The 24,090-nt window shown below is 44.2% G+C and overlaps 1 protein-coding gene across 1 annotated transcript in view; it reads right to left on the bottom strand.

Moving 5' to 3' along the window:
* The window catches only part of BRINP2 (BMP/retinoic acid inducible neural specific 2), a 51,155-nt gene extending 27,533 nt beyond the window's left edge, over positions 1–23,622 (bottom strand). Inside the window, exons 1-2 of the mRNA XM_055319024.1 lie at positions 23,490–23,622; positions 20,844–20,907 (exon numbers count right to left, since the gene is read on the bottom strand). Coding sequence (XP_055174999.1) covers positions 20,844–20,907; positions 23,490–23,622 — 197 coding nt within the window. The remainder of the gene's footprint in view (positions 1–20,843; positions 20,908–23,489) is intronic.
* Between the last annotated feature and the right edge of the window lie 468 nt (positions 23,623–24,090).

Below are 24,090 nucleotides of genomic sequence, written 5' to 3'. Positions count from 1 at the left end.
GGAGGAGAAGTGGATGGGGGTGGGGTAACTGGGTGATGGGCATTAAGGAGGGCACGTGACATAATGAGCACTGGGTGTCATATGCAACTGATGAATCACTGAATTCTACCACTGAAACTAAAACAAAAACAAAAACAAAATCAGGCACATTGCTAGTGGAGCAGAACAAAGAACCCAGAAACAAACCCACACATATATGGTCAATTAATTTGTGACAAAAGTGCCAAAAATACATAATCAAGAAACAACAGTCTCTTCAGTAAATGGTAATGAGAAAACTGAATAACCACATGCCAAAGAATTAAACGGGGCCCCTATCCTCCACCATACACAAAGACCAACTCAAAATGAATTAAGACCTGAAACCATAAACCTCTTAGAAGAAAGCTTAGACAGGAAGCTTGACATGGGTGTTGGGGATAGTGTTTTGAATCTGACACCAAACCCAGTTTCACCGCTTTGTGGTAGGCCACACACAGATTTCATCAACTAATAAAGAATTTCTATTCTATCATTTAGATTGCTAGGAGAAATAAAAGGCAGGCATTCTTCCATTTTTCATAATTTCTTACAATGGTCAAGATCCCTCACCAAAAGGAAAGATCATCTTACTATAGACGTGACTCCCATTTTAATTGAATTTAATAAATAAAAAGTGGTGGTCACATTGTGTGCTCAGTCTTTTCAATCAGGACTGCTAAAATGTACCTCCCACAAGAAGCTTTCCTTGACCATCCCATCCAAAAGAGCACCCTCTCTCTTTCATTCTCTGTCCCCAAGCTCTGCTTTCTGTATCTTTTTTTTAACACTTATCATTACCCAGTATAATACATTTTTAATTCTCTTTCTCTCCCAGTAAAAGATAAACTCTATGAAGGCAAGAGTGATTCTTTGGTTTCATTCAACAGCAAGAGAACAATGCTGGAAGTTCTAACCTGTCATATTGTTAGAAGATACCTTTGTTGAATGATTGGGATATTCCCTCATTTGTTTTATTTATGTAGAATAAATAATTTGCTTTATAACATAGCTCTCCTAATCCTTTAATTGTTGGAAAATTATTGATGACTAGATAAAAAAGTTACAAGATGAGCATACATAGAAGCAACTACCTATTAGCAATTGATCTGAAATGAAAACAAAGCACCCTAAAGGTGTATGCATATCAAGGGGAGACTTAGATTTGACTATAAAATGTAACTGACAGGCATGATTTTGTGCATTTTTTATATGTAAATCAAGGCACAGATGGCATTTTCTCATGCTTTGGTAAACTGAATCTGGGCCCTCTTCCATCGTCTTCATTGGACAGACAACTTCCACACCATGGGGCACATTCTGAACCCATGGTCCACACTCTAAAGTCCCACGAGTACAGAGCCCCCATCCAGACTCTGTGCTTTATGTGCAATGTTAATGATCAGCAGCTCCAACCTCCTACAATGGGTCTAACAACAATTTCTGCTACACTCATGATGTTTAAGGTCACCAAAAGAAGCAACTATTTTGGAGTTATGCACTTTTCCTCAGTTCTCTCTCTCTTTTTTAAGATTTTATTTATTTATCATGAGAGAGAGAGAGAGAGAGGCAGAGACACAGGCAGAGGGAGAAGCAGGCTCCAGGCAGGGAGCCAGATGTGGGACTTGATCCCAGGACTCCAGGATCACGCCCTGAGCCAAAGGCAGGTGCTAAACCACTGAGCCACTCAGGTGTCCCAACTCTTCCTCAGTTCTTATCTCTCTTTGTCCAACATCAGACTTGGAAAATCATATATTTTATCCAAATCAAAAAGAGTTTTGAGCATATATTAGTGAAATGAATGAGGTTACAGAAGTTTAGAAAGCTAAGTAATTTGCCTGATGTCACACAACTCAGGGCTGTTTGAATTAGAAGAAACACTTTAGTACTATTTGCCAATCTTTCTCACATTATCATGTACATTGTAGATTCTCTATGTGATACATTGGGATCAGAACTGAGGAGATAAGCACAGGAAGTCCAGACTTTGCCCAGTTGCCCCAAAAGCTAAAGACATCTTTGCTCATTTACCGCAGGCTTTGCCCAGTTGCCCGAAGAGCTAAAAGGGTTAATATGGACATACCTGTCCATACCCATACCTATCCGTATCTATTTGCAGTGCCAGCATGCATACCAGCTGAGAAGGCCTATTCCATTCCTCTTATGTTATGGGAAAACCATGAAATGGAGAGGGAAGGGATTGGCTGAAACAATATAACCAATTGGTACCAGAACCAGAACAAAAAGCTACTGTCCTGACCCTCCCCCAGTGCTATTAACAACTATGATGGTGGTGACAATAGCAACAGTGAGACTCTGAGAGGTTAAGAAAGTCATTTGCATGAAGTTACATAGTTAGTAAGCAGCAGAGCTGAGATTAAAACCCAAGTCAGTATCATACTGCTGTTTCTAAAACACAATTTTCTCCTGTGGAGATTAAGTGTATTTTATGGTATCCTAATTATTTTTAAATGTTTGCCATCTTTTAACAAAATTATTTAGTTACCTGGAGCATTTCATTCCATTTAGTTATCTACATAAACATGAATTTATCATATATCCAAAACGCAGTGTAGCATATACACCAAAGCAAAACCTTTCTGAACTAAGGTGGTTCCAATACACCCATTTGCAGAAGGAGAAATTGAGACCTAATTAAAAATCAAGTCCATACACAGGTACCATGAGAGAAATCAAAGATAAAGGCTTGATTCCAACTCCTATGGCTGCTCAGGAAATCATAACACAGAATAACAAATGACTTAGAAAAATGAATGATACTGTCTTAGGAAGCATTTTATGAGCAAATAATAAAAAATAATGGTTAACATTTAATGAATTCTGAGTATGTGCCAGGCATCCCAAGCATCTTACAAGTATTAACCAATACAATATCCAAAACAGCCCTATCAGGGGGAAAATACCATTATCTTCATTTTATGGATGAGGACATGAGGCACAAATAAGTTAATTTGCCTAGTGGGTAACACCCTGTAGGTGGCAGAGTCAGGATTTAAACACAGGATGTGTGGTTTCACAGTCCACAGTTTTTACCACCATGCTATTTCACCTACCCTGTGAAACTCAAAAAGAATAATCACGATTTTGTGAGTGGAAGAGAGTGTGTGTGAGAGAGAGACAGAGAGGAAGAGGGAATTTTATTGGAGAAAGAATAGATACATAAGGATGGAAACTGTATTTGAACCTCCCTCCCCCCCTCAAAAAAAAAACCCACAAAAGCCACTTCTGTGAACTGTACTGGGGTGTCAATCCAGAACCAGGCATAGGCCTCACCTGCCAGCAAGACAGTTCAGGCTCTGGGGGTGCCCAGTGGCTTTCTCTTCTACTTCACTAAGTTTCTTCCCCACCCTTTGGGGCTCTTCATTGAATCAAAATAATGGTGGAAACATCTGTGAAAGGAGTTTGAGCCAGAAAGTGGTAAAAATGTACTTACAGAGTTTATTAACCTGGTTCTTTCCAGCATCTGCAAACCTCAGAAGGCAATACTGGAAGGCAGCCTGAGCTATTCAGAGAATAAACGTTCATTTCTGATTTCTCGTTTAGCAGGTTTTTTTTCCAGTGATAAAATAATCAAGGTTCTTTTTTTTTTCCCTAGGAAAAGGATGTTTTCTATATATCAATTATATTAACACACACTACTTCAATTAAGCCATCATCTTTGTTTCAATTAAGACATCAAGTAAATCTCCATTTCAATTTAGCCATTTCTCTTAAAATCTTCTCCCACTGTGTTTGTTACACAGTAAACAGTCTGAGAGAGCAAACATCTCAAACAGTAGTGAAGTCCCCGTGGAAAATGCCTTTAGATCAGCAGAGACCACTAAGGGGCCACAGGTTAAGCCAAAGGGTGACCAGAACTCTCTAGCATGGACTCCACCTGCAAAGGTGTCCATGTGGCACTATAATCAATAGAAGTCTACTCCATTTTCCATCATGCTTTACGTTAGCCCACAGCGAACAACACACACTCCTATCAAAGGGTTAACATACCCATAAAATCATTAATAACAATCAAAACTAAATTTAGGAAACGTATGATCCAGGTTGGAAGGTCAAACCAGTGTGTGATCAATCACTGCTATACACACCAACACAGAGAATGTGGTAGGCATAATCCAAAAATCTCTATACATTCTGAAATGATCATAGTCATCTTTGTCCCAAACTGCTTAACACTAATGTTCCAGATTGCCAACAAATGATGCTTCTGGTTATACATGAATTTAGGGATTCCCCCAGAACCCCAAAAGGCCTGCAATAGGAGAGTCACAGCCTTACCAAGCTCTGGAAACAGGAGCTCTGGCAGGGCTCAGGGACAGGACCAGCTCTGGTTGGAAGCAAGAAGACCTCTGATGATGTTCCTAATTTGAAAGATGTAAATAAAGACCACCTCCAAGTTGCAGCTACTAACTCTCATGTCACCAGGCACACTGCAGCACTGGGTTCTTCCAAGTTATACGAAGTCAACAAGAATTGTGCCAGCAAGTGTGCCCCCCTGCAGGGTCCCCCACTCCTGGCCATGAAAGACTCAGAAAGAGCACAGCTGGGGTCTTCCATCCCGGGGGCTGTTTCTAGCAGCTCAGCGCTGAAGCACCACTTTTCTGGCTTGTAAACTGAGAACATTGATCCAGCTCCCATGAAGAGATATTACCTATGAAACCTCCCTCCCTGGGAAGCCTTAAGAGAGAGAGTATTTTAGAAAGAATTCCACAGTTTAAAAACAAAAACAAAACTATGCCTCCATGAGGCTGCAATCTGGCGACAATGAATACTGCGATCTGCAATACATGTGCTTGTGCTGAGACCTTGGGCTAATAGCCAGATTAATTGTTACCCATTTTCCAATAGACCTATATTTCCATTTCTGTGTGGGACACATGTTTGGGCACATTTCCAAGGCCACCAGTATGGCTGCCATTTAGAATGTCACATTTTCTATACCCTGAGTATGCAGCCCTACCCAACCCCTCTCCCGTGGCACCCCTGCAGGCTTGGCATCCCCCCATTCCAGTGGCAGTGCATCCGAGAGTGCTAGAAGCCCATGTGTTCCTCCTGAGTTAGACCCCAGGCTGGGGTTCCTGGAGAGACAATTAGTGCTGTTTCCAGCAGACCAACCAATCATTACCTGCTCAGTCAGGCAGCAGTTCTCAGAATAGGTTCTGGGACTCCCAGTGAGGTTGGGGGGCAGTCTTATGGCAGCTGTGGAACCCAGGAAGCCCACCTCCAAGCACCACTTTGCAAACAATGGCAGAAAGAGTAGGCTGTCGTGATAGGAAATACCGCCCTTCTCTCTTCTTCGGCTTCCTGATCCACTTCCAGTAACCTATTTTGGGGCGTACCCTCCTCCAACCTTGAGTTTTCAAAGGGTCTGCCACGCTGAAAGGGACTAAGTTATCATTCTCTAAGAGGCTATTTGGGGTAGGAACCAAGCTTGTAAGAAAAAGAATATGTATGACTGGCTTTTCCATTTTCCTTGAAAAATGATGGAAGACACAGGACAGGTCATTAAATAAAATATTTAAGAAGTTTGGAGCCAAAAAAGATTGGCCTTAGCCAAAGACACAAATAGTTTTCTCATCATTTTTCCTGTGACTTGACTTTGTCTATGTAAACTGTCAACCAATGACCCTGGGAAATGTTCTCACATACAGAGTTGCTAGATAAACCCAAAGGTCTTTGAGCTCAACTTTGTCTCAGAGAGTTGACTTTCCCCAGCTACCTTGAGACTTGCCAGTTTGACACAGGAGTCTCAATAACACCACCGATTTTCCTAAACAGTCCCAGACACAAGGAAGCCTTCTCTTTCTTCATCCTTCTGCCAAACATACCTCTTATCAGGGGCTACTGCTCCCACCACCGAACTCAATCCACCAATGAGCGATTTACCTCAGTGAGTCAGCTAATATGGCTTCACACACTTTAGCTGGACATTTTAGGGGCTGAGGGATATATCGTGCTTTGGCTCCTGTACAGAAGGCAGTATTTCTAGACACATCACATCATCAGGAGATTTCTATCTCAACAGCAGATTACTGTAATGTACTTAGCTATTAGAGCCTTTACTGCTATAATGAATAAGACATGATTAATCTGAGCTATAAAAAGAAATTATAATAAAAACCATAATCTCCTACATGGGTGTAGAGCTTTCTTTTCATTAAAAAAAATTGTACACAATTTTCACATAAGTTCAACTATTTTACCTATTCAAGAAAGAATCTTGGGAAAGAGGAAACAGAACCATCATTAGCGACTACTCACCTTTTCTAGGTTAAAGACCAAGAGACAGAGAAACTACAAAAAGTGACCCAAGTCTCATTCGATCAGGGGTGGAGGCTGACAAGAACCTGGACTCTGCTCTGAAGGACTTTTCTACCTGGGCTCAAGCTCAGGAGCCACCATAGCCCTCTGTCCTATTTCCCAGGAAATTTTTTTTTAAGATTTTATTTATTTATTCATGAGAGACATAGAGAGAGGCAGAGACATAGGCAAAGGGAGAAGCAGGCAGGACTCAATCCCAGGACCCTGGGATCAGCTGAGCCAAAGGCAGAAGCTCAACCATTGATCCATCCAGGTGTCCCTCCCAGGAAATTCTTTGGCCTTGTATTCACCAAGGAGAAATTCCAAGGTGGGAAGCCTTCAATCTGGGAACTCTTTGGTTAAATCCTGTCTTGGTCCCTATAACTCCAGGAGGAGGAGCAAGAGCAGAGATGAGGCTGGCCCACCCCCAAAGCCCCTGCGCCCCTGCATCTTCCCCTATTCTGGGAGAATTCAAGCAGCCTGGCATGTAGGTAATTTAGCAGCCTGCTGTGTTCTCAAACAACGGCCCGTAAACAATGATTGGCCAATTTCATTCTAATCTTCCCAATTTTGCTCTAATTAAAATCAAGCTGTAGCTTTCAAACAGTTTAATTAAGGCTGATTGGGAGAAATGGGGAGGGGAGACTCAAGCTTAGAGGAGGACGAGGTCACTGCTGGCCGAATTTCACCCTGTCCAGTTGGGGCTCCAGGGCTTGGAGAGAGCACTGAAGGCAGTGTGTTTGTAGGATCCCCAGGAAATACAACACACTCCTTGGAATGAAGGGCCAATCTATGAGACCAGAATGAACTGAAGGGGGAGCTAAGATCTGTGTTTTCCCAGGCACAGAAAGCTCAGCCCTGCCCTGACCTCCTGACCTGCTCCCCACAGCAAATCTGTTCAGCTGTAGAGAAAAAGGCTCAGGTCACCAGTCTTTGCCTCCTGCTATGCTTGTCCTTGCTCAGCAACCTAACAGCCAGGTCCTTGCTTCTCCACAGCAAATGTCTGTGGGCTTCCCATTATCTACTTAACTCTTTTTTTTTATGATAGTCACAGAGAGAGAGAGAGAGAGAGAGAGAGAGAGAGAGAGAGAGTGAGGCAGAGACACAGGCAGAGGGAGAAGCAGGCTCATGCACTGGGAGCCCGACGTGGGATTCGATCCTGAGTCTCCAGGATCGCGCCCTGGGCCAAAGGCAGGCGCTAAACCGCTGCGCCACCGAGGGATCCCTATCTACTTAACTCTTAAGAGAATCCCCCACCCCCGACTGGCAGCTCCTTCCATTATTCTACAAGTTTATTCCTTTGTGATGAGAAAGCCTTTCCGGAATTTGGGTGCATTTGCTTTTTTATATGAGCCACTCTTCTTTGGACTAAATATTTTCTGTTCCTTCAATAGTTTCTAGATTCCCAGGCCTTTATGCTAAACTTTCTCCGCTTGCAATCTAGCTTGTTAATGTGTTTCTTTTTAAAGATGGCAACCAAAATTAAACACAATTCAGTAGCTGTGTTCTGAGCCATGGAGAGTACAGGATACAATTTCTGAACACATCATTATCATCAACATTGTAACTATCCTCATTGTGTCTATCTACTGAGCCCCTGTGCTACCAGTCATGGTACTGGGTATTTTACATATTTTTAAATCATCACCACAATCTTATAAATGTCAGTGCGGTAGACTGAATCCTCATTCCCACGTGGATTAGAAAGAATGCCTTTTGCTATGTGACTTCGCACTATCAGTCACTCCTATGGATGGACCTCATTTCCCTCCCCCAGTGATACTGGGCGTAGCTACGTGACTTCACTCTGGACAAATGAATGTGGACAGAAGTGACAGGGTGCCAGTCCCTGGCCAAGATCTAAAGAGGCATTGCATTTTTTCCCTCTTCTTCCTGCCTGCCTGCCCTGGCCATGAGAATTGCTTCCCCCACCTAGCTGCAGGAGCTTCTCCTTCTGCCTGAGACCCATGATAAACGTGACCAGAGAAAACACCAAATGGCCTCCTCACAGACCTGTAGCCTGAAGCACACTAAACCTAGCCAACCTACAGATGCATGAATGAGAAAAATTATTATTGTTTTAAACTGAGTTTGGGGGTTACTTTTATGTCCATAAGTATGGCAACAGTTAACTAATACCTGATACATACCACGAGTTTAGTCTTATTTTATAGCTGAGCTAGCTAAGGCTCAGATAAGTATCTTTGTCAAGGACACGGAGCTAATCAAAAGTGAAGACAGTTTATGATCTTTCATACATATATATGATCTTTCATATATGTATGAAATCTATTTCCTTTATTAACACTCCTGAATATTGCATTCCTTTTTAATATTTATATAGTAAATTTATTTAAATTCTCCCACTTGTTTTATTAAAGTATTGTTAACACATTTACATTCCTTTTTTTTTTCAAGACAAAAATATTCTTGGCTAACAGTACTCTTATAGTCAACCAGAACCCCTCATTTTTTTTCCAATCCCAGATTGGGTTTTTGTTTTTGTTTTTGTTTTAATGGCTGAGCCAGTCCATGTCTTTCCTGTATTAGTGAAGTTGGCATTCTGAACTTAAATCTAGGGCTTTGCTCTTCACCACCTTCTTGCCTTCCATCCTTCTTGGCAGAGACTGGAAAGTGACTGGAAAGTGGCAGAGACTTGGTAGAAAAACCATTTCTACCCTTCCCTCGGGATCAGAGATACACAAATTTCCCCCAGATGCCCCTGTGTTTAAATGTAGTCATGAAAAAAAAAATGTAGTCATGTGGGGCACCTGGGTGGTTCAGTAGTTGAGCGTCTCCCTTCAGCTCAGGTCGTGATCCCAGGGTCCTGAGACTGAGTCCCACATCGGGCTCCCTAGAGGGAGCCTACTTCTCCCCCTGCCTGTGTCTCTGTCTCTCTCTGTGTATTTCTCATGAATAAAAAAATAAAATCTTTAAAATAAACAAATAAATATAGTCATGTGACTGGGTTCTGGCCAGTGGAATGAGATCCCAGACCAAGCCCCATAAGACTTCCCATGAAACCCTTCCTGCTCCCTCTCTTTCCTTGTTTACCAGGACGCCAGGGGAGAACAGAGTATGACTAAAAGGGCGGAATGTTGGTCTTGAATGATTTCATGAAACAATCTCCTTTTAACCATCTCATAAATTGCACCAGACACAAGCAATAAGTAAATAATTAAATAAACTTGTACTAAGTCACCAAGATTTGGAGACTGTCTGTTCCAGCAGTTAGCCCACTCTAATACCTCGATTGTGTCAATCTCCTGTTCCAGCCTGGCAAAATCATCTTCACTCTTGATTTTATTGCCTATCTTGATAAGGGTCTCTTTCAATTACCTGATTTTATTGTCTATGTAGTCAAGCATCCATGCTCCCATTTCTCCTCAGCTCAGTAACATTCTCATATGGGGTCTTTCTCTTGCTTTCTGAGTCTAGATGGAAATGGTGTTAGTTTTGAGCCGCTTGATTTTTATGCTGGAGAATCACAGTGTGTGAGTCCTGCTCTAAGGGAAAAGCACCTGCCACTGTGAAGGATTTATGGTGAACTATCTATAACTATAAAATCAATGAATAGATTAACTGAGGCTACAGTTAGGGAGAACAGAATGTGGATTTTAAGTGATAAATCTGATTAATGTATGGAGATTAAAGTAGAAAGAATTTGATATAGTAGGACTGCTCCTGCTTTCTTTCCTCTTCCTCAATTAAACTCTTTGCATTTCCTCTTCTTCCCTCTTCTCGAGATTTCCCACTCTACTTTGTTCCATATTTATTCTCAGGAGACCCCCTCATAAAAAGAATAATGCACTTATCTTGAAATAAACCCAATTGTACTTTTAGTTATCACCAAATAGTTCTAATAAAGAAAGTCCTATTATTCTACCCATTTTACTGATGAGGAAAATGAAGCTCAGATGCAAAACAACTTGTACAAGTTCACCCAACTAGAAGTAACAGAACTGCAATTTACACCTACACAGTATGATTCTAGAGCCTGGAGCCTCAACCACTTGTTTTCTCCTTCCATCTAATTCAGTCCCAGAACATCCTACTCACACTGAGGGATTTCATTCTCTTATTATATCCTTAACATGCAGCAGACATGGTACTGGGAACTAGAGATAAAAAGATGAAATAAAACGTGTTCGTTGCCTGAAGGAGGTCAGAGCCGAGAGAAGAACAAATAAAGACAGGTAAGTAAATAAATACACAAAATAAATTCTATAGCAGAAATATGAACATATTGATGGGAAATCATAAGTAGAAATAACCAACCCTCTTACAGGAGCCAAAGAAGATTTCACAGGATGCTGATCTTTAAGTGGGTTTGAAAGGTGAGCAGGAGTCTGGCTGGCAGAGAAAATGGAAGGATCTATTCAGGAAGTGGGAATGGGACATGGAAAGACACACGGGATCTAAAGGAGCCGTCTGTATCTGGGTGAATCTGGAGATGTTTAGTGAGACTGGAACAAAGGATAGCAGGAATAAATGGTGGGGTACAGTCAGCAGCACAGGGTCAGTGTTCATTGGATATTTGTTGAAACAGTGAATGGATGGATTTGGAAGGGACTCTCATGTCAAGAGAATGCATTCAAGTTTTATCCTTTGGGCACAGAGGAACCTGCAGAGGGTATCAGGCAGGTTGGATTGGACAAAGTACCAGTGGTAAACAGTGAAGCCAGGAGAAGAGAGAAGAGACTATCTTTGAAAGACAGCTCCGAGATGGAAGCCACACAACTCAAATGGGGGAAGAGGATGGGGAAGAGGCAGGAGTCAGTAGGCGGTGGCTGTACTATTAGAGTTCCCAGATCATGAAGCACAGCAAAGGATACAGGAGACCTAAGTGTAGTAGGAAACATAATGAGTGCCATTCTGGTTATGATTTTACCACAGAAACTACATCTAGGTGCCCCCAAATCAAATCAAATGGGAAGTGGATCCAATGCCTTGAAGAGCTGAAGAAAAAGTTAGGAAACCCCCTCCCCACCGCACATTTAACTTGAATGAAAAACCTGTATTCTCCTACCATAAGCCCAGCACATATTTCCAACTCTTCCTGAAGCAATGGTGCTTCAGTTCCAGAGCAAAGTCACAACATCTTCTGAGGCATACCTGTGACCTAAAATCACCACCACTAACCTTCCAGAACTGCCTGGAACACAGGAAGTCAAAGAAGTCTGTAGGCAGGAAAATGCCTGATCCGAGAAAAGTCCATAATGTTGAACTACTACTGATCCGTGACAGAAGCCTTGAGTTCTCTGAAAGATGAGCAAGCCAGCAAGCTCCCTGGGAGCCAGAATTGGAAGAAAATGTCACGACAAAGTAAATTTCTGGAATTTTCCTTATGCAGAAAGATGAAAAGGGAGAGTCGGGCAAAAGAAACAAGGACAGTTTGAGAGAAAATGGGAGGAGGGGAAGGAGAGAGAGAAGAACTTCTGGAGGGAAGCCACACAGTGCCAACAAGTCAAACAATCAGGGAGGATAAAAGTCTCCAAGAATCTAGAGACCTGACATGGAAAAGAGGCATTTAGACTTATTGTCAGGAAATAAAACAAGAAAGCAGAGTCAGGACCAGTAAGTGGAATTATGGGAAGAAAGACTGATTCTGTTTCAGAAAGATCTTTCTAGGGTTTGGGGCTGTTGCATGGGAATTGGCCTCAGTGAACACCCAGGACTGGAAACACTCAAGCTAAGGCTGGTTGACCACCTCTGTGGGGATTTGTAGAGTGGTTGTCTACACTGGCAAGGAAACAGGTGATTTTCAAGTTTCCTTCTAATTCACAGATCCAAGCATCACTGGGTACCGTCCAGCCACCCCACACCATCGGGCCTCTTCTAGTCACTGCCTTGGCAGCTTCAGCTTTGTGTCCCAGGCAGATCACCAAATCCATGGTTCCCAGATTTAGTTTACCGACCTCCAGGCACTAACATGGACACAGCCCTACTTAACAGAAGGCAAACATGTATTATCTGCCTCTGGGGCCATGTTTCTTCTTCCTTTTTTTTTTTTTAAGGATTCATTTATTTATTTTAGAGATTGAGAAAGAGTGCAGTAGGGAGGGGCAGCAAGAAAGGGAGAGAGTCCCAAGCAGACTGCACACTCAGTGTGGAGCCCAACATGGGGCTCGTCCTCATGACCCTGAGATCACAACCTGAGCCAAAATCAAGAGTCAGATGCTCAACGGACTGTGTCACCCAGGCACCCCAACAGCCACATGTCTTCTATCAAGTTCCATTTGAGCATGAATTCCCAGATGACCAAGGCTGACATTCAGGGACGAGCACAGCCTCCCTTCCTCTCCATCTTTACAGACTCACAGCCTAGAACATATAGAGAAGCAGCCAAGCCAAGCCCAGCTTACTGTGCTATGTACAGTTTACCCTGGTCCTTGGGAACCAACCATGTTGAGGGACCGTCACATGAGGGTGTTTACATGCTTCTGCGGATCCAGAACTCACTCCCTGAAGAGTCTCCCTTCCTGTCCCTGCTCCATCACTAGCCTGTCTCCAGGTAAGGTACAGGCTCTCCTGGCACACAAGGACAATGAGAATTCTCTCAGGCACTGGGGCTGATAATGAAGGGTTTGGTGTGGTGCTGGTTCTGGCTATCACATTTTTCTCCCAACTGGGGCCATCTACCTGGCCAGTGAGACTTTTTGTCTACCCTGACTCATTGTGACACCAGAGTTTGTTTGGTCTTTGTAGTGGGAGGGAAAAAGAGGCACATTTCTGGACTTAGGGACAACCAGGGAGCATTAAAAAAAAGTGCAAAGTGTGGGTATTGGGATAAGCATCCAACTCTTGACTTCAGCACAGGTCATGATCTCAGGGTCGTGAGGTCGAGTCCTGCGTAGGACTCTGCGCTCAGTGCAGAGTCTGCTTGTCCTTCTCCCTCTGCTCTTCCTCCCCCTACTCATGCTCTCTTTCAAATAAATAAATAAAATGCTTAAAAAAAAAGCAGATACAGAGGGAAAAACACAGCAGGCAGAGGGAGCTGTGCTAGACTTCTCCATCTTCCCCAAACCATGTCCCAGGTGTAACAGCCCTGATCTGCCCCCACGTATACCTGCAAATCCCACAACTAGCTGCGAAGCCCCAGCCTCCATCTGATCCCATGGTGTGCTGTGGACTGCAAAGGGAAGGGAGAGTGACCCAAAGCATATGTCACTTGTGTTAACGTAAGGAACTGGCAATTTAAGAAGTATCCTAATAAGCAGAGGTTATTTGCATCACCAAAGGGTTTTTCTGGCTTTATGAAAATATCCTTTGAAACATAAGACATCTCCAAATGTGTAGCTTATAAATCAGAAGATACCTGATCCTAAAGGCAGGAGCTACAGATTTACTTAACACTGAATTTTTATAAGCCATTGCCAGGCAAAAAAATAAGATACTGCATTTTGGAATGGCATTAAGTGTCCCTCTAGTAGAGGATTCGATTTACAGAAATTCAATTTACACTGCACCCTTACAGAAATATACCAGCAGTGTAAAGCCGACACACACAGAATTTGCTGTGGGTGAATTGTTTCAGGAAGATTCATCTGTAGCTTCCTCCCACTAAGGGTTCCCCAGAGCCCAAGCACAGATGGAGAACTTTGGTGGAAACAGAGGACTACAGGATCTCTGAGTGAGATGAGCCTGCTGAGCCCCCGAGGCCCTTCTTCTGAGTCCCAAAGACCTGCTGGAATGCCATAAGGAAGAGCAGGAGGGACAGAGAGCACAGGTGGCTACAACTAGAGGCACCATCTCTCTGGGAACGTTAAGAATTCCAGGCTCAAATTCTGTATCTGATTCAATAAGCACTTAACAGTCAGATCCTCTATTGTATGGATTGAGGGCTGGCTCTTCCTCTTACCAGATGTATGACATTCTCTAAAACTCAGTGTCTTCATCTGTCATATGTATACAGAGACCTCCCTTGTAAGTTTCTCATTATGATAATTGTAGTGTGTGTGTATGTGTGTGTGATACATATGATATAGATCACTTAGTAAATGTGGGGCATGTAATGAACACTCAATATATAGTTATTATTATTTATTAATATTACTAATATTTAATAGTGGAGGGAGTACTTTGCTTTCTTTCCCGGGTTAAAGAGAAATTGTGGCCAATGTATCTGCCCTCTCGGAATAACCTATTTTCTTTGCCCCCTACTCCTTCATCCCATGGGAAAATCAGGGAGGTTGGTAAGAGGCATCTGTCTTGTGGTTCATGCTCAATACTGTGTGATCGATGCACTGAGATCTCTGCTTATGAAACGTTCTTATCTCTCAAACCGCCGTGCCCTCCAGCAGACTGTCCCTCTGAGAGTGTCCCCCTCCTCACAGCCCTTGGGGAGCTCCACCTGAGGCCACCTACCTGGCCCATCCATAGCATCGAGCGATGCCTTCTCTAGAGAGAGGCTTCACTTAGGATCGGGCAAATCAGGTGCACCAGCAGGCTCCGGTTGTCTCTGATTTGAGTCTGGGATGGATTGTGGGCAGAGGAACCCTGCTTGGGACTCGGGTCCAAGCCTTCACCTCTAGCCCACCTTGGTGGTAATAAATGTGTTCTGCTTGCCCTCATCACCTTGTGAGTGCACTCACCTGCTCCCATCCTGGAGGAGGAGATGGATGGTAGGCGTGGGGACCAAACTCCCCAGGCAGCACCCTGGACCACTGCACAGACCTCCCCACCTCCGACCACCTGCTCCGGGGAATCTTCCTGGAGGGCAGAGGCCCCTGAGTCCTGGCCATGTCTCCTTCACCACTGTGTCCCCAGCACTTGCGGAGTGGCCGGTGCACTCACGTGCTCCATCAGTACGTGCTGAATGAAGAAATGCCCCGCCACGTGCCACTCACTGTTCTAAGCAACACGGACTGAAATAATTTTCTTGTGGGAGATGTGGGAAGCCCTGAGGTGGGATAAATGTGGCAGAAGCGGAATAAAGAAAAAAAAATGAGAATCCCTGACCCAGAAAAAGCTCTTCTCTTGAGGAGAAAAAAAAGGAAAAGGAAAAGACCACATGACTAGCCAGTGTCCCTGTCTGCCGGCATCTGTGTTGTGATGGTTTCTAGACAGAGCCTACCTCACTCGTCTCTCCATGTACACAGCTCTAAGTAGCAATTCATTCATGAATAAAATTAATTATTTCTGGAAGCAAAAATTAATCCTCTTTTTCTCTGCACGACCGACTCAAGATCTTGCTACTAAATCTCATCTGAAAACAAAGCTAATCTTGCTTTCCTCCCCTCGGTCATCCTAGATTTTCCCCCCCATTTCTTGCACATTTTTAGTTTTACATTTTTCTCTTCACAGACCATCTTTGTAATCCTATTTTAAGCCAGGGTGGACAACCTGGATATAGCCCCCAAGGACATAAGAAAATTTGTGCAAGAGTCATTTTGTCCTGGGGGAACCTGGTACTGGCTTCCTGAGAGCTGATTCTGACGTGGCATCCGGGTCATGGACAAATCCATCCATCGCTCACTACAAACGTACTAAGTGTCTTCTCCCCAGCCTTTGAGATGCTACATTCCCATGTGTTTTCCAGGATGTGGACTGTCACTCAAACTGGACTGCTGAGCTCCCAGAAACCTGCAGAAGCCTGTTTTCTCCCTTTTTAGTTTGCTGTAGTGCCCAGAATCATGCTATGCATAAAGGAGACGCTCCACAAATACCTGTAAGAGGACCAAGTGAGCAAATACACAGTGTGCTAAGTCTACCCTGTATCTGATTTTTTAAGCATAAAAGGTGCTGGATTTTCAGATGAACCAGTGACTTTCTTGGGCCTTACAGCACCGAGTACCATTTTCTCACCAGCCAAAAGTTCACATCCCATTTTTTTCAGGTAGAAACAGAAGGAATTGCCTTTGGCTCTACCTTTACCAGATACACAATTATTTTTGCTTCATTCTACTCATCGTTAACATAGGAAAATGACATGCCCCTCCAGGTGAGAGTGTTTTGAGACTGTACCTTGGCAGAAAGCAGTGTCTAAGGGGCCCTTTTGGGATTTTGGAGGGTCAAGGTATAGCAGAAATGACACAGTGGGACAGAGCAGCTGAAGGACAGACAGGGTCATGTGTTTCACTTTTTTAAAAAATATGCATTTTTATTTATTCATGAGAGACAAAGAGAAAGAGAAAGAGAGAGAGAGAGAGAGAGAGAGAGAGAGAGGCACAGAGACACAGGCAGAGGGAGAAGCAGGCTCCACGCAGGGAGCCTGACGTGGGACTCGGTCCTGGGACTCCACAAACATGCCCTGGGCTGAAGGCAGGTGCTAAACCACTGAGCAACCCAGGGATCCCCTAGGTCATGTGTTTCTTGACATTTACATTAAACACAAGGGGTTGGCTGCTCAGTGTGCTCCCATCCCTGTGGCTACCACACCATTCCCCAGATCTTCAATTGGACACTTTCTACTCATCCATCAGGGTCTCATCTATTCTTCCCCTTTGATTCCAGCCTTCCTTGACCTTTCTGTACAGAGATCTCCAAATGTATTTATCTGCAAGTTCCATCAGATCAAGGACTGTGACTTCCTTGTTCCTGGCTTTTATCAGACTCTTGTAGAAGCATAACCAAAGAGTTGGCCCTCAAAAATGCTGGTTGAATGGGACACCTGGGTGGCTCAGTGGTTGAGTGTCTGCCTTTGGCTCAGGTCCTGATCCTGCAGTTCTGGGATTGAGTCCCTCATTGGGCTCCCCGCAGGGAGCCTGCTTCTCCCTTTGCCTATGTTTCTGCCTCTGTGCCTCTCATGAATAAATAAATAAAACCTTTTTTTAAAAAAAAAAGCTAGTTGAATGAATATTGCTCTGTTTATGCTCTTACACTGCAATTGTTTGTTTATGTGTTATTTCTTCTTGTTCTAAGAGAGCAGAACACTTTCTCATTCAGTTATTTTTACATAATGGGAAGCTTCATAGGGGTCTGTTGCATTGTGTATTTCTATGTCAGAGATGGAGACAGGATTCTACATAAGGATGAGACTAGGCAAGTCAAGGCACCATTCAAGGGCCTTCCAGACATTTCTAAAATGAAATTCTTTGGGTGAAGATCTTATGCTGGGCCCATAGCCTAGATTAGATATTATATGTCAGAGGTGCTGTGCATTTAACTAGCACCAAACTCTTGATTAAATTCTCAACATGTTGTTCTGTCCCTCTCCTACCTTCTCACCTGTGGACAGAGAAATACTGCCTGTGACCAGAACTGCAACCTCATCATTGCCACCTTGCCTCTAATTTTGCTCTAATTTCTTTTTTTTTTTTTACACCATTCATTTTCCCCTTCTAGCCCGACAAACTCCCTTGTTGTCGAAATACAGATCCAGTGAGAAGTTCAGAGATCAACCAATTCACTTGGGTGAGGCCATTTCTCCAGAAGAGCTCATCTTCCTCCTGCCTGTCCCACCCCCCTGAGAACCACAGCCCCTGCTGTGGTGCCCTGCAGCTGCGTGATAGCACACCCTTCCTCGACCTCAGTTGCTGTACTGCACGCCTAGGAAATCACTGGGATTTACCAGGCAGACTCAGGTTGCCTTTGGTTGTCGTTTATTTATGTGGATTGTGATCTCTTAATTGGAGATGGTGCCTCTCCCAGGGTTCACTGTTTATCCAAATCAGTATTTGTTAGTCCGTGAGACGTGGTCCGGATGCTAAATCAGCTCTGGAGCTCCTCCTGTGTGATTGCTTCCACAGCTGCTCTTCGATTCCTCACCTCTCTATCTCCCCGGAGGCACCCACAGGCTGGTTCTAGGCCCTCCAGCCTTTTCTGCTTTTAAACTTTTCTCCCAGCTGCTGGATCTATCCTTATGAGTTCACGTGCCTTGATGCTAGTAACTCCTGAATTTCACCTCCCTTGACGACTATTCTAATTTCATTTGTAACATCTCCTGTAAATATTCCCGTGATCTCAGATGCATCCTGGGGGATGCCTTCCTTCCATCTTTCTCCTCCCTGGTCAATCCTGCTCTCCTCTCTACCTCCCAACACTTAGGGTAATCGAGTAGAGTACTTCTCAAGCTTTCGTGTCCCACCGTTCATCTGGGGCTCTTGTTAAAATGCTCTGTAGGTCTGGGGTGAGGTACTGGGTCCGGTAATGATTTAGAGCTCTCAAGGAACACCGATGCCACTGATACACAACCACACTTGGAGTAGTATGGGTCAAATATTTGGTTGTTCCCATTTCTCGCTTAGCTCAAATGTGAGCTATTACCCAATCTTGATGAACTGCACAAAGACTGTTTTTTTCAGAGGGTTATTGCCTGGGGCGTACTGAAAGGTCCTTTTGCCCTAACTGCCCTCATTCACCACATCACCGGACTCTATACCTGCTCGCCCTATTGGATGTTTCCAGATGCACTTGCTAAAACACGTTGCTGCCTCAATCTACATACTTTTGGGTATCACTCCAGCCCCTTGTTTTTCAGTTTTGTCCTACTTTGGTTCTCAAAATTTTCCCAAAATATGATCAAAATATAATGTCCTTTTTTGTCAAGGAACATACCTATTTAATTTCTCTTTTGGTTTGTTTTCCTCCCAAAAGGCTTCTAATGCATCCCCAGACCCTTCCTTTCTAAAAAAGAAGCAGATAGAAATGGGGGTAATAATTTGAAATTATACCTAACTCTGCTTTTCTCCTAACCACCATATTATGCTCATTGTTCTGTATGATTTCTAACTTTTCTCTCTTAATTTTAATTTATTCTTTCCGAGTTTCAAGCGTTTCATCATAGTGGCTTGGATTTTTTCCAATACCATGATTATCTCTCTATTAAAGCTTTAATACAAAAAGAAATAAAAAAAACAGACTGCTCATTACTTTGATTTGTAGCAAGGAGAGAATGGAACATTACCGCTAGAGTGTTTCGAGAAACCATATTTACATTTGCATCAGTTCAATTTAGGTGCCTGATTAGGTTGCGTGGTATGATGAAGATGCACTTACCAGTCAGAGGGAAGTGGCATGGTCTAGAGTAATGAGCAGGAGACCTGAAGTCAGGAGCCCGGAGTGCTATTTCTGGCTGTGAGTGGCTACCTCTCCGACCTTGACCAAGTCAATCTCATTGCCTTGGATCTTAAGAGCCCCCACCTGCCTCACGGCACTGCTGTGAGAGGTGAGCACTTAAGTGTCTGTCCCGGTGTGGGCTATGGAGTCAAACAAGGGAGAGGGCATTGAGGTCACGAATGGAATCAGAGACAAGATCTCTGTTCTTATAGCTCTTACAACTAGGCTGTTAAGAGACAAAGTCTGAGAAGTGGGCTGATTGTTCAGATCTTGGCCACCAGGGCTTGAGGACACGGTGAGAGATGGGTTAATGGGATTTAAAAACTCGCTGGAAGTTGAGTAAGATAGTCAAGCCCATCCTGTTATTTAGGAAGGCTTAACAAGAGTGCATGTTGTCTTTCTTCTCACAACAATGCCATCCTGAGATTGTTCATTTCATCCCCAAAGACAGGAAGCAGGCAGTGACTGGCTTCTGGAGTATGTCCAAAGAAGGCTTGCTCAGTTAGCAATCCTTGAATTTAGGAGAAAGATTTTTACCTGTAGTGACCAGTAAGTGTGTGCCAGAGAGAATTCATTTATCCTTTGGTTAGCTTTCTCTCCCAAAAAGAGACAGATTGAGAGGTAAAGGTGCTTTGAAAAGGAAAGCAAAAGAATGATTTTTTTTCTCCTTGCCATGTAGTCTGTCGATGTGAAGCCCCTCAGCGGACATTATCACAAAGGTAGCACCCATGGTTCTCATCTCAATACCACTCTTTCATTGGCTAATATTTGTTGAGGACAATCCAATAATAGTTATTATTTATTAAACACTGTTCTAGGTGCTTAACATCAATTCACTAATTTAATTTTCACATCAATCCATTAGGTAAGCAATTATTATTTTCCTGATTTTACAAACAAGGGCATTGGAGAACACAGCAATTAAGTAATTTGTCCAACAATATACAGCTAGTAAGCTGCAGCTCCAGGATTAGAATTCAGGTCATTAGGCTCCAGAAGCTTCACTCTAAAGCACACTGAAGTTTCAGCACAAACTTGACATGGACATCAACAGAGCAGCAATCTCCAGGGGCCCGCAGTTGGAGGCCAAAGCTACTCTAGAACAACCAATCATCTTCCCAAAGTAAGAGCACATTCTGATAGGTGGGATTCAGAGCTTAACCTTAGAACCTTGCTATATGCTAGTTATGACCTGTTCACACACAAGAAGAGGAGAGCCCCTCTCCTGCTGTGTGAGAGACCTTCATGTGCTTCTGCACCACATATTCTAGACCCACTGGGAAATCTTAATCTTCCCTCACCGCAGTTCACCTCTTTTCCTCTACGGAAGGCACATGTGGATACCATCTGATTTCTATGTTCAGAAAGCTCTCTTAAAGAAACAAGTGAAAGACAAATGCTGTCTGAAATCCAGAGTTGATGTTCTGTGTAAGCTTTTCCTCCCTGTGGCCTTCCAGAACAAATGCCCTCTGGTCATTGGGGATGACCTTCAATGTATATTTTACCAGTTGTCTGTGACCACTTTCATCTGAGCAAGCAAGGTCTTGAAGTTGCCAGAGAGAATTGCCGCTAGAGACAGAAGAGGATGGGATATAAATGAATTCCCACAGGGGTAATATAGAGCCCTACATCAATATCCATGGACCCACCATTTTGCTTAATAACTAAAGGCAAAACTCCCAGAATGCTCCTGGAGCAGCCGTGTGTGACCACTCTCTCTTCGCCCCACCAAAGGGTCACACATCAGAACGCTGCATTCCTGTCAGAATGACTGGTTACTGTTTCCCCAAGTACAGGTTCATGTGCAATAACTGACCCCAGAGAAACAGAATGGCACAGTGTAAGAGCTTGTCACATTAAATGATCAGAAAACCATTACCAACTGATAGAACAGTTGATGGTGCAGAAGTGATTACAGACACTCCCCATGGGCCAGCTCTGAGCTGCCGCCCAGGCATTCAGTGGCTGCCAGGCTTAGGGCTGGGTCTCCATAAGGAGAAAAATCTATTGAGGGAGAAGAAAAGTGATGATTTATTCCCTTTAGTTTCTATAGCCCTTTGAGTGGATGGTGGCGTTGGGATCCCGGGCCTGACATTTTAGTTCCAATATACTTAAAATATATATGTATATATTTGGTGATGATCATGCTTCTCAAAGATTGGGATGAACTGAAAAGGTCTAAGGTAAATTAAATCTGGTTTTCCTGGACCAGAGGGATTTGCAGCTTAAATATATGCTAGGGTGGATTTTCTCTCTTTTTCTCTCTTTGTCTCTCTCTCATGATGGGAAAAGAAATTGTTTAATAAAGAGAAGCATCATTTTGAATTTACCTTATAAGAAATTTGTGTGTGTGGGGGGGTACAGGTCCAGTTTCTTATATATTTACTGAAAGTCGAGTCAATCTCTTCTGCTCACTTAGCTTCAATTGAGCTAACTCTGCCTCTCCCAGCCTGGGTTGCCTGCATGCTGCCTCAGTGGCCCAAGAGAATTTCTTCCGTAGTCTTTAGAGGATGGCAAAGACTAGAGCCCCTGAAGCAGGGTGCGAACTGCAATCTCTCCAAGACCAGACTGGACTCAAGCACAGCAGAAGAGAAATGGTTTGAAAGGAAAGCTGGGCAGTTGCTCCTGAGAGCAGGATTTTATCCCTATATATGTCTGCACCCATGAGGTGTGCCAGACTCTCAAACATCTCATCTTGTCCTTTATCTGCATCCATGTGTGGGAATCATGTACCAGGAGAACAGCCTGTAAATGGCTTCTCTTCCCATTAGGGGGTCTTCTAGTGATGAATACCCTAAGACCTTATTTCTGATACCCTATAATAGCCTAAATAGACTGCATGTTTATTGCAGAAGTTTAAAAAAAAGCTCTCAGAAACAACAACAAAATGTCTCCAAATATATTTTAAGAACTCAGAACTACTTGGAAGAACTACTTGGAAGCTAATCCTTCCTCCACCCTTTAATAGCTGTGTGGGCTTCGGCAATTTACTTAACTTCTCTGGATGTCATTGAACTCATCTGTAAAAAGAGAATAATAATTGTTCTTCCAACATAGGCTTGTTGTAAGGATTAAATGAGCCAGTGTGTATAAGGCATGTAAAGTGCTAGATCCAGCAAGAGGGCCAGAAACTCCAGTATGCTCATATGACTAGAAATGCATGTGCCAAAAGGTTAACAGTATCAACCTCTAGTTGCTAAAGTAACAGGTGATTTTTCTGGTTTTGTTTCTTTTTGTGCTTTTTTTTTTTGTATTTTCTCTCTTTTTGTTGCATTAGAAACTCATTTGTAATTGGAAAATAAATGTCTTTGATAAAAGGAAAAATTTTCAGCAAAGCTCCCAGGGTTGTCTGAAGACCACGGGCAAGGTGAAGAGGACACAAGAGCCATGACAACAGGGCGAGTGGGCAGAGGGATGAAGGGGAAGTTTTTATTCAGAGATGCACTCCTGGGAGCCCTGAGGCTCACTGGGTCACTGGAGGTGAGGATTTCGAGAAACCCTCTCCTTTTGAAGTACTGGCCCAGCAGCCTGGAATATGTTCCTGGTTCATCCCTCATCAGATGGCCCTGGCCAGTCTCATGTCTGACTTTCAGCTCTGATGCTCCCAAGGATAGGTCTAAAGGGCCAAGAAGGTACAGCCCTTTGCCATGGGCAAGGTCAGCGGAGGCGGTGGTGGGGATGAGGGGCAGTGCAGGCGTGCCCCTGACGGGAAAGGTCTCCCCAGACCACCATTCAGCAGGAGCTGGAGCTGCCCTTCCTTCATTTGCATGTCTAGGTAATTACAACTCATAAAGGTATCTAAACCCATTAGTTAAAACCCGGCCCCAGCGTTTGACTCTGACCTCCTGCAGCAGCGCAGGCCACACGCTGACTCCAAGCCGCCTGATTTGTCCTCAATTTATAAGCAGCACAACCTATAAATAGAAACCCTTTTGCTAAGTTCCCCAGGAGGCATCAGCAGGTTTTCCAGCTTGTATGTATTTTCTCTCTCTCTCTCTCTCTCTCTCTCTCTCTCTCTTTTTTTAAACCAACACGGTAGGCTGGTTATCCCTGCCGGGCCGCTGCCCCACCTGTTCTCTTCTGGTTGGGCCTGGGCGCTCTGGGAGCCGGCTGGGCCCTCCACCCCCGGGGAAGCCCCCCGCTGCGCTCACCTGTAGATCCTGTACCTGGTGGTGAAACCCTGCCGGTAGCGCTCCATGAAGTCAGCGTACTCCTGGGCGCGGTGGAAGGGGCCGCGGTCGGTGAGCAGCCAGTCCAGGGGCGGCTGGCCGGCGGGGGGGGCATGCTGCTCGGGGGGCGCCGCGGCGGCCGTGGCCGAGACCGCCAGCACCCAGCCCGGGAGGCCGAGCGCCAGCAGGGTTGCCCATGGGGCCGCCGCCCGCCCGAGCCCTCTAAGCCGAGTGCCGCACTGCCACCTCATGCTTCTCCCGGCCGGTTGGTGTCTTCATTCTCTCGCCACGCTCTCCGCCTCTGTGCCTCTCCTCCAGGGCTCCTGGAACGAGAAAAGTCCAACAGGCACGTGTCAGTGGGACGCCCTGGTCTCGACCCCGCGGCCCGTGTGCCTCCGACATGGGTGGCCCGGGCGCGCTCCGGGAGGTGCTGATGCGGACAGCGCCCCGGCGCAGGCCCCCAGCAGGGTGCTTGATGTGCGTTCCCTTCCATTCTTAAAACAATCCTAGAGGAAACACCACTGTCACCATTTTACAGATGTGAAGGTGGGGTTTAGGAAGGGGAAGAAGAGTTGCTGAAGTT

This window comes from Nyctereutes procyonoides, unplaced genomic scaffold (assembly GCF_905146905.1).
Source record: "Nyctereutes procyonoides isolate TBG_1078 unplaced genomic scaffold, NYPRO_anot_genome, whole genome shotgun sequence".
In the NCBI taxonomy this organism is placed as follows: Eukaryota; Metazoa; Chordata; class Mammalia; order Carnivora; family Canidae; genus Nyctereutes; species Nyctereutes procyonoides.
This window is presented reverse-complemented; position numbering and strand designations above follow the sequence as displayed.